This window comes from Hyaena hyaena, unplaced genomic scaffold (genome assembly GCF_003009895.1).
Source record: "Hyaena hyaena isolate Hyena2069 unplaced genomic scaffold, ASM300989v1 scaffold_5, whole genome shotgun sequence".
NCBI classification, from domain to species: Eukaryota; Metazoa; Chordata; class Mammalia; order Carnivora; family Hyaenidae; genus Hyaena; species Hyaena hyaena.
This window is the reverse complement of record NW_024080637.1, coordinates 4,399,399-4,411,215: the sequence shown is the minus strand read 5'-3', so window position 1 is coordinate 4,411,215 and position 11,817 is coordinate 4,399,399. Positions and strand designations below refer to the sequence as shown.

Here is an 11,817-nt window from a genome sequence, read left to right as displayed (position 1 = left end):
AAAATTGTTCAGTTTTTCAGGGCTGAAGAAGCCACTTAGAACAGCTGTATGCCTACATAGACTTTAACTCATGGACAGGCAGTGCACACCATGTAAAAACACAGTTATTTACAGCTCCACGTTTTTTTCCCCCTTTAATTCTATTTGAATAGGGATTCAGGCATAGAATTATTTTTCTTCCTTTTGATGGCAGGATGTTTTAAACTGACAGCACATATATATTTACTGTGTAAAATATATTTAGGCTCTTCCTTTGGGAATGAATTGCTTTTTAGCATTCTAGTCCCAAAATACGCCAATATTAATTAGCATTTGTCTGATTTTGTTGACAAAGCAGAAGGACACTTGATTTTTTTGAAAGACTGAGCCATAATTACACTTTATATCTTAAATCTGAGTATTTAAAAGACCTTGGTTACACTATTTACTTTTTTCAGAATTAAATTACACACAGTTTAAATGCACAACATCTAGGAATTATCAACACTTGTATACTAATATTAGGAGCAAACTAACCATCTGCACAGCTGCCTACGTGCCATCAGGCATGGTTTCTCACTTTGGCTAGGGCTCATTAAGTAAGTGCTCACATGCTAACACAGACATTGAAAGATAACCATTTAGGAGTAAAACCAACATCTAAATGTGGAGGATTTGTTTTTCTCTTCTCCGATTGCACAGATCCCACCATCCCACTCAACGTGTGAACTGACAGGCGAGGCAGGACTAAGATCTCAGACTAGTCCTTACTGGTGCAGCTTAATCTTCCTAAGGTGACCAGCCTTGATGCCTGAGAAGACAGAAAGGGAGTGGTAGATTTCCCACCCAGTTTGGGATTCTTATGCCCTGTAGAGAAGTTTGATAACTGGAAACACAACAATCAAGTCTCTTGCAAAGTAATTCTTAAAACTTTTCTTGAATTTAAATAAATTTGGTAGTCTTTCCTTGAGATAACATACACAGTCTCTTAAGTATTTAGGATTCATGACTTATAGTATAAAATCAAACCACTTACTTGAAATCTAGATGTTCAAGAGGTACATATCCATCTATAGAAACAGAAATCACTGTTACTAATCTCAAAGTTATAGAATGCTTTGAGATTTTTCTCAGACAGTGACTGAAATTTTTTGGGTGATAAGCCATTAACTTACATTTGCCTTTGGAATTGCGACAGATCACTAGATTTTCTTCAGTGGTGTCAATGACTTGCAGTTCTTCTCCCGGGGTTATTGGCAAATCAAACGTTCCATTTCTTGAGTTCCTGGAACATGCCACTGCTGTGTTAATGACGGTAATCTCCTTATCATACTGAAACAAGAAATTACTAATCAGACTGTGTGCATCGTTTTTATTCTAACAAAATTAATGGAGGACATAATCAAGAGGCTAGATATTAAATAACATCTAAGGGAATAGGAAAATATAATAGTAAAATGCCACAATCTTACATTTTTTTCAAAGTGTTTTCACACCTGTTACCTAATTGTACTAGAATGAATTCTGGTGGATGAGAGGTCTTAACATGGGTGTCAAGAAATATCATGGATATATGTTAAAGTTACCACCAAACTCAGGAGTGGATAAGCTTAAGAAAATTAGAGGGAAAGAGAAAAATCTGTGTCGTGCTTTAGAGTTTATAATGTTCTTATATACCTTGCTTTGCTAGGTGCCAGTCTTTCTACCCTTCCTCTCTGGGCTTATATATAAAGTACTAGGAATGGGGAGTGGGGATCAATTCCCACTCTCCTTCTGTGGTCAAAAAACAGGCATTTGTGAAAAAAACTGATGAGAAAACTCAATTTCTGACCTTCCTCCCTGATTTCTAGGCCATTGTTCACTATGAATACAGTGATTCCTTAACACAAAAATCTGATCAGTTCACTTTGCTTTCTGTGAAGTCGTAAAGATTCTTCAGTGCTTTCACAATAAGATCCACCTTTCTCAGCATAACATTCAGGGTCCTTTGCAGACTATCATTTCTCATGCTTCCATTTCTGTCAAGCCACATCAAGCTATGATCCTGAATATACCATGTACCTTTTATGTTTGCAGGCCATTCGCTGTTCATACAGTTTTCTCTGCCTGAAATATCTTTTTCTCTTAACCACTTCACATGAAGACTTTTATGACTGCCATGTGTAATTTTCTGTTTAATTGTACCACTTTGTATATACTCCTATTACAGCATTTAATAAACATACTGTCTTATAAAATGGAAGACAGTTTTATTCATCTTTGTACCCTCAGTGCATAACACAGATGAGGCACTAATCTATGATTTGAGCTGAATAACAATAACTGAAATGGCACATAGTTTTTCTAATGATATAAGAAAACCCACCACAGGTAATAAGGAATAGAATCATACACATCAGACGACGGGAATTTCAGTCCCATCTAAGACAGTGACAAGTATAGTTAGAAAAGTACTAGATGGAATATGGGGTCTTTCCAACAAACAATTGTTAGAAACAACTTTTTTGGGGCGCCTGGGTGGCTCAGTCAGTTGAGCGTCCGACTTCGGCTCAGGTCATGATCTCACGGTTCATGGATTCAAGCCCTGCGTCAGGTTCTGTGCCGACAGCCAGTTCAGAGCCTGGAGCCTGTTTCTGTGTCTCCCTCTCTCTCTGACCCTCCCCTGCTCACGCTCTCTCTCTCAGAAATTAAAAAAATATTAAAATTTAGAAACAACTTTTTAAAACTAAACTAGTAGTATCACAGTTGCAGTAATTTCATATCAGTTTCTAGGTATAGTAACTAAGCAGCTTTGGTCCAAAGCAGGAGTTATTAGGGCACCTGGGTGGCTCAGTCAGTTGAGCATGGCAACTCTTGATTTTGCCTCGGTTCCCGGGAGTGAGCCCTGAGTCAGGCTCCACACTGAGCGTGAAGTCTGCTTAAGATTCCTTCTCTCTCCCCTGCTCTTCCCCTATTTTCCAGTCACACCGACTCTCTAAATAAAGAAATTTAAAAAGCAGGAGTTGCTATGAGGAATTCACGTATATTTTTTTTTTTTTTTTTTTAAATCCAGTCCAAAAACATTTTTGGACATTTACAAAGGTAATTTTATTCTGTTCTACAGATGAATATAAAAATAACTCTGTCCTCGGGGCGCCTGGGTGGCTTAGTCGGTTAAGCGTCCGACTTTTGCTTAGGTCATGATCTCGCGGTTTGTGGGTTCGAGCCCCGCGTCGGGCTCTGTGCTGACTGCCAGCTTAGAGCCTGGAGCCTGTTTCAGTCTGTGACTCCCTCTCTCTCTGACCCTCCCCTGCTCACGCTGTCTCTCTCTCTCCTAGAAATAAATAAAACATTAAAAAATAAAAAAAATAAAAAAAATAACTCTGTCCTCCAAGAGCTCATAGTTTAGTGAACACATAATTGCAATAATATAAGCTCAAATACAGAGGAAGAGTGATTTCCTTAATGAGCAAGTGTGGGTCAGTCTTCTGGAGGAGAGGAGATGACTGAAAGCTAATAAATGAACAAGAGCTGGTCAGATGGCAGAAAGTAACGAGAACATACCAGACCGTTGGAACAGAACAAGTAAATGCCGATAGGAGGGGAATAGTAGGGCTTGAGGACAGAACTATGCATAGTTTGTTGCCAAAGCATGAAGTACCAGGTAAAGAATGGCAGGAAATAAAATCAGAAAGACGAGCAAAAGTCATGACATGAAGAGCTTTACATGCCATGTCAAGAAGCCTAATCTCGGGGCGCCTGGGTGGCTTAGTCGGTTAAGTGTCCGACTTTCGCTTAGGTCATGATCTTGTGGTTCGTGGGTTCGAGCCCCGTGTTGGGCTCTGTGCTGACTGCCAGCTCAGAGCCTGGAGCCTGTTTCAGTCTGTGACTCCCCTGCTCACGCTGTCTCTCTCTCTCCTAGAAATAAAAAAAAAATTAAAAAAAAAAAAAAAAAGCCTAATCCCTATTTGGTAATGGGGATCATTTCTGAGCAGGATGCACACATTCTCTCAGTCCAGTATCTGGGACCTGGGAGGCTATTCAATATTTCTTAATAAACTCTCATGTTGACAGTATATGGTATCAGAAGGGAGGTCCATTTGAACCTTGGAATTAAGGGAATACTCCATGGATTCTTAATGACAGAAGTCATCATGGAGCTTCAGATACTGCTTCCTTCATTCACCCATTTGACTATTCATTTATACATCTCATCAGTTATTCACCGAACACTGTGTATCCAGATATGTTAGGACCTGGGAAACAAAGAATGAGACAAAATCTCTCCTTCAGCGAGGACTCCAGTTTAGTTCAGAATATACACGGAGACACAGGCTATATTATAACTGACCAGTATTACAACAGATATGCGTATAAAAGGCAGAGTGGGTGACATTTGAACAGAGCCTTAAAGAGTAACTCAGGAGTTTCTCCAGGCAGAGAAGCTAGAATGTACAAAGGCATGATCATATAGAAATGTATCAGGAAATAGCAGTATCAGTTGTTTAGTGATGGATATCGAGCCCAGAGGCAAAAGTGCAACTCTTGTAGAATCTTTAACAATATTAAAGGCTAGGAATTTCCACTTTAAATTCTTACCTTCAGAGGTGAACATACCTCAAATTTTTCTCTAAAACGTTTTTCTTCTTTTTCCATCCTGATCTTTTCTAAGTTTTGCTTCTTTGTTCTAAAGAAATTTCTAGGAGAAAAGTAGCAAGACAAATGGAGATAGGGTTAAATGTACCATAATAAACTCTTTAAGTTTCCAAATCTATAAACTTATTCTGCTTCAGGATAAATTCAGGTATAATTCTGTGTGTATCTGTTTATATAAAGTTATATATAGTCCTATATATGTATGTGTGTATAGAAATATATATATATATATATTTCCACTTAGAGCAGAGTTTCAGAACAACTGAACAGGGTATTACCAATTACTTTTTCCTTATAACTAAAAAGTTGTAGTTTCTTTGTGGATACCAAGATAATTTAGACTAAAATCAACAATTTAACAAGAAACTTCTCTAAATCAGACTTCAAAGTATAGTCAACTTGTTTACAAAAATCATAAATTTATGTGTTTCTATCAGAGAACTGTCCTATTTGCAGAATTGTTCTGGAGAAGAAGCGAATTAAGAAAATAAAGCAAATTGCCACAAAATATGCACATAAAAGAGGATAGATAACCCTACAGCAGAGACTGATTACACCCTTCACTCCTCCCATTTCCTCTTTCCTGCTCTTCGTGTGGGTGGGAATTGGTGCTGCTTTTTAGTGGTTTAGTATATTTATTGGCAGAAGGAAAAAAAAAATCAGGCAGGTCATATTAGTTTTATTCAGAAATGTCTCCTTTATCTGTTTCATTCTGTCCCAAGATTACAGCCACTGCCACATTTCATTTGCCTGAAATGCCTTTTTTTTTTTTACCTTTCCTTCCTCAAATCTTTCTGCATACCGATCTCTAGAGTCATCTTTCTAAAATTTAATTGATCATGTCATCTTTTGTTTAAAATCTTTGATCTGTCTCTATTGCCCATAAGATAAAGTCAAATTCCTTAGTGTGGTACACAGGGCATTTTCTAATCAGGCCCCAATCTACATTTTCCATACACACACACACGTGCACACACCAAGTCTCCACCTTGGAACATCTTGGAAGGTGGGCTATTTCTATGCCTTTATAGCTGGGTTATCCTTCCTCAACTTCTCTGAGAACTTGTCATCTTTAATTCAGAAAGAGAATAAAAAAGAGAATAATAAAAGGGTTGAACTAATGCAGAAAACATTTCTTACTGGTAGAAAAGTTACGGTAGAAATAAAGGACCTAGAAATTGATACATCAATCTGTAGGAATATGGTAGCCCTAATAGCTGCAATATAAAATTTACTCAGTTGAAAATAAAAGTAAACTATAATATCAACTGCTTGTAAGAAATAAAGAAGCACCAGAAAATTGTTTCCTGGAAAGACTTACGTGTACATTAAAATACTAAACATTTTTGGGAGGGGGTGTCAACAATTTCACTGATATTTTCTCTCTTGGAATTCTGTTTTGCTATGGTAAGTAAAAGTATGAAGTTGAGGTGGAGAGATGTTTTTTCTAGTCTCCGAATACATTTTTTGAACTTGGGAAAAGTTACATAAAGTCCAAACCCAAAGATGGCCATTTTATGCCATCCCTCTGAGTTTAAATTTGGTGGAGACAGATGCCTGCTTTCTTTTGGGATGCTCTTACAGTACTTTTCTAGATAGGTTTCCCAGAGCAGACAAACCACACAGTGTTCCCAGCTCAGTGACTAGGCAAGGGTTTCCCCAAGACATCGATTAAAGTGCCCTTGAGAAGACCAGAGCACAGATCATACAGTAACTGTCTGGGACAGTAAAAACATCACCTCCTCCAACAGCCAACTCTGGGAACTCAAATCACATGAATGATGGTTAGACCTGGAGTTAAAATATACTTTTTAAACTATATTTCTAACACTGGAGTAGTCATAGCTAGAATTGTGTTTTAGGGAAATTAATCTTGTTATGTGATCACAGTTTCTCGAAGTTTGAGTTCAAACTGGTATATTATTTAAGTTCCATCTATAGAGGAAAAGTTTTTGCAGCCTAAAAGAAGGTGAAGTTTTTTCTTCATTTGATAAAGGCTAGCTTGAAATCTTTCCTTACTCCCTATCCACCAAAAGTATGGACAATGATGATGAAAATAAATGTGTGTGGCACTTTACATTTTCATATTCTTTCTCTCTCTTAATCTTCTCAACTATACATACTATAATATAGGTGCTATTATTCTCATGTTATAGATGAGAAACCTGAAAATCAAATTATTTAATAACTTGCCTAAGGTCACACAGCTAGTAAGAGGTATAAATTTCAGCAGATAAACTGTAATGTAAATGCACCTCTGTACCTACCTTTCAGATTCTTCACCTTTTTTCTCTTTCTTTTCCTTTGCCATCAAAAATTTGGGCTTCCAGGTTTTTAATTTATCTTCATTTCTGAGGAGAAAAATATTTTGAGCAAGTAGATAAAGACTGAACTAAAACATATATGGAAATGTCAGCACTTTTTGGACAACTATGCTTACAAAGAATTTAAAATGTCATCTAGATCCAGCAGCATATCAAAAGAATCATCCACCAAGATCAAGTGGGATTCATTCCTGGGTTACAGGGCTGGTTCAACATTCGCAAATCAATCAATGTGATACATCATATCAATAAAAGAAAAGATAAAAACCATATGATCCTGTCAATAGATGCAGAAAAAGCATTTGACAAAATACAGCATCCCTTCTTAATAAAGACTCTCGAGAAAGTTGGGATAGAAGGAACCTACTTAAACATCATCAAAGCCATCTATGAGAAGCCTTCAGCTAACATCATCCTCAATGGGGAAAAACTGAGAGCTTTCCCCCTGAGATCAGGAACACGACAGGGATGTCCACTCTCACCACTGTTGTTTAACATGGTGCTGGAAGTCCTAGCATCAGCCATCAGACAACAAAAGGAAATCAAAGGCATCAGAATTGGCAAAGAGGAAGTCAAACTTTCACTCTTCGCAGATGACATGATACTCTACATAGAAAACCCGACAGACTCCACCAGAAGCCTACTAGAACTGATCCAAGAATTCAGCCAAGTTGCAGGGTACAAAATCAACGTACAGAAATCGGTTGCATTTTTATACACCAAGCAACAGAAAGAGAAATCAAGAAACTGATCCCATTCACAATTGCACAAAAAACCATAAAATACCTCGGAATAAACCTAACCAAGGATACAAGAGATCTGTACGATGAAAACTATAGAAAACTTATGAAGGAAATTGAAGAAGACACAAAGAAATGGAAAAACATTCCATGCTCATGGATAGGAAGAATAAATATAGTTAAGATGTCCTTACTACCCAAAGCACTCTACACATTCAATGCAATTCCAATCAAAATTGCACCAGCATACTTCTCAAAACTAGAACAAACTATCCAAAAATTTGTATGGAACCACAAAAGACCCCGAATAGCCAAAGTAATACTGAAAAATAAAACCAAAACGGGAGGGATCACCATCCCAGACTTCAGCCTCTACTACAAAGCTGTCATCCTCAAGACAGTATGGTATTGGCACAAAAACAGACACATAGACCAATGGAACAGAATTGAGAACTCAGAAGTGGACCCAAAAGTATACAGCCAACTGATCTTTGACAAAGCAGGAAAGAATATCCAATGGAAACAAGACAGCCTTTTTAACAGATGGTGTTGGGAGAACTGGACAGCAACATGCAGAAGAATGAAACTAGATCATTTTCTCACACCATGCACAAAAATAAACTCCAAATGGATAAAGGACCTGAACGTGAGACAGGAAACTATCAACACCCTAGAGGAGAAAGCAGGAAACAACCTCCTTGACCTCCACCGCAGCAACTTCTTACTTGACACATCCCCAAAAGCAAGGGAATCAAGAGCAAAATTAAACTGTTGGGACCTCATCAAGATTAAAAGCTTCTGCACAGCCAAGGAAACCACCCAGAAAATTAATAGGCAACCAACGGAATGGGAAAAGATAGTTGCAAATGACATATCAGATAAAGGGTTAATATCCAGAATCTATAAGGAACTCACCAAACTCCACGCCCGAAAAACAAACAACCCAGTGAAGAAATGGGCAGAAGACATGAACAGACACTTCTCCAAAGAGGACATCCAGATGGCCAACAGACACATGAAACGATGCTCAGCATCCCTCCTCATCAGGGAAATACAAATCAAAACCACACTGAGATACCACCTCACGCCAGTCAGAGTGGCTAAAGTGAGCACATCAGAGAACTCAAGATGCTGGCGAGGATGTGGAGAAACGGGCACCCTCCTACACTGTTGGTGGGAATGTAAACTGGTGCAGCCCCTCTGGAAAACAGTGTGGAGGTTCCTCAGGAAACTAACAATAGAACTCCCTTATGACCCAGCAATAGCACTGCTAGGAATTTACCCAAGGGATACAGAAATGCTGAGGCATAGGAGCACATGTACCCCAATGTTCATAGCAGCACTCTCCACAATAGCTAAAACATGGAAAGAGCCTAAGTGTCCATCAACAGATGAATGGATCAAGAAGATGTGGTTTATCTATACCATGGAATACTACATGGCAATGAGAAACAATGAAATCTGGCCATGTGTAGCAACATGGATGGACCTTGAGGGTGTGATGCTGAGCGAAATAAGTCAGGCAGAGAAGGACAAATATCATATGTTTGCACGTATAGGAGGATTAGGAGGAACTTGACGGAGGAACAAGGGGGAGAAGAAGGGCGGAAATGGTGGGGGAAAGGGAGAGAGGCAAACCATGAGAGACTCTTGAATGCTGACAAAAACTGAGGACTGATGGATGTGGGGGGGAGGTGGGGATGGGCATGGAGGAGGGCACTTTGGGGATGAGCACTGAGTGTTATGTAGAAACTAATTTGACAAACTATTTGTAAAAAAAAATAATAAAATGTCATCTAGAAGTATATTTGGATAATCTGTGTCAAGGCCAGATTGTGAATATCTGAAGCTTTGCAAGCTATATACCATCTCTATGGTAACTAGTAAACTCTGCCGTTGTGACTGTATTTACCAAAACAGGTAGCCGGCTGTTTTGGCCTACAGGCCATAGTTTGCTCATCTCTGATGTGAGGTGATCCAAATTTGAAACCAGAAGCAAGAGATCAACCTGCTTATAATCATATTTCCCTTTCTGAGCCTCAAGTTTCTTTGCCTTTAAAACGTGACTAATATTAATCATTACCGTGAGACAAGACTAATCTAACTAGTGTTTAACATTAGTAGAAAGGGATGCAGGGAAAAGCCAGGGAAGATGGTGGAGTAGGAAGACCCTAAGCTCACCTGGTCCCATGGATACAACTAGGTAATGTCCAAATCAGTGTAAAAAAAACCATAAAATGATCTGAAACTGACAAAACAGATTCTCTACAGCTAAATGGAAAGAAGAGACCATACTGAAGAGGCTCAGAAGGGCAGAGTCTCTGTAGGAAGCTAAACAGACCCTCAGGACTGTACACAGGAGGGAGGGATGCTGCAGGCAAGGAGCAAGGAAAGAAACAGACACCCCAGGCATGGGGAAGATGAACCCACCCCACCCCTGGCCCAAAACATTTAGCTTTGAAATCTAGAGGGCCAAATTTCATGAGTTCTTACATTCAGTTAGGCTTAACACCTGTAACTTTAAAAATCAGGGGGATCAACTCTGGGAGAACCAAGAGGGCTAGAGGAAGCGGTGTCCTTTTCCTTAAAGAGATAGCACAGCAAATAGCTCCAAGGGAATACAGCATAGAAGCAGCAGTTTAAAAAACAGCTGGGGTATAAGGGAAAGATAATTGTTTACTAATCTCGGAACATGTGCTGAATGGACAGGGATCTTCTTCAGGAGCAAAGGAGCAGGTGGTCACCATTTCCTCTACTCCCCCCAGACTTGACATCTATGGGAACCAGTGCTGTGAACACTACTTTGCTATCACCAATTGCCCCATCCCCACACACTTCTGTGGATCTGCCCCCTACAACCAGGCCTGTGAGTTTGTAGGTCCCCTCTCACAGCACACAGGGCAGATTGCTGGCACCACACCCACCCCTGCCTTGTTCTGTTGACCTGTGTCTCCAATATGCACTTGGTTAGAGCCTATCCAAAGCAGTACCACAAGCCTGACAGTGTGTAAGCAGACCCAACAGGGCCCAGCACACTGCAAAGTGACTCCTGCTCCAAGAGGGGAAAATAATCATACACACCAGTCAGACTGTGGCTGGGGGCACACATCTGGTATGATTGCAGGCCCTGTCCACCAGCAAGCTTCTCAGGACAACACAGGGAAACTATCCTGCAGTTTAGTACTATTGCATCTCTAGCAAATGCCTGGTCTGAGTCAACTCAAACCCAAGTCTGGCCTAATAACAGAGGGTCCAAACCTTGCCTACAACAGGTAGAGAGCCATTGCAGATGACTGGACTTAAGACAAATGCACCTCAGCCACAGCAGCAAGGCTCATGCAACACAAAAAAGAGAGACTCCAGCAGCACCAGGTTCTGGTGAACAGGGAACACTACCCTGTAGGGGGCACTGTAGGGCCTCTTCTTCATAAAGCCACTACTTTCCAAAGCAGGAGATGGGCCTAACTTTTGTAACACAAAGTAACAGACACGTAGAGTTAGACAAAAGGAGACAGGAATGTGTCCCAAATGAAAGCACAGGACAAAACCAGTAACAGATCTAAGCAAAATGGAAATAAGTAGTATGCTTGGTAGAGAATTTAAAGTAATGGTCATAAAGATATTGGACTTGAGAAAAGAGTGGAGGACCCCAGTGAGACCCTCAACAAAGAGATAGAAAACATAAAATGAACCAATCAGAGATGAAGAACTCAATAACTGAAATTAAAAATATATTACATGGAATAAAGGGTAGGCTAGAGGAAGCAACAGAACTGATCAGAGACCTGGAAGACAAAGTAATGGGAAGCAATCAAGCTGAACAGGAGACAGGGGAAAAAATAAAGAGACTTAGGGAACTTAGTAACAGATCAAGTGCGTTAACGTTCACTTCATTGGGATCCTAGAAGGAGAAGAGAAGGAAGAAGGGGCAGAAAATTTATTTGAAGAAAGAATAGCTGGAAGTTTCCTGAAGATAGGGAAGGAAACACATTCAGATCCGGAAAGCACAGAAAATTTCCAACCAAATCAAACCAATGAGGTCCACAACAAGACACACAGCAATTAAAATGGCAAAAAAGAGTGATGAGAGAACTTTAAAAGCAGCAAGAGAAAAGAAAACAGTTACATAGAAGGGACAC

At 39.6% G+C, this 11,817-nt stretch overlaps 1 protein-coding gene across 1 annotated transcript in view; it reads right to left on the bottom strand.

Moving 5' to 3' along the window:
- Window positions 1–510: 510 nt before the first annotated feature.
- The window catches only part of FYB2 (FYN binding protein 2), a 94,714-nt gene continuing 83,407 nt past the window's right edge, over window positions 511–11,817 (bottom strand). Inside the window, 5 exon segments of the mRNA XM_039238088.1 lie at window positions 511–790; window positions 1,016–1,049; window positions 1,155–1,311; window positions 4,576–4,669; window positions 6,882–6,965. Of these exon segments, the coding sequence (XP_039094019.1) occupies window positions 769–790; window positions 1,016–1,049; window positions 1,155–1,311; window positions 4,576–4,669; window positions 6,882–6,965 (391 nt within the window). The 3' untranslated portion in view covers window positions 511–768.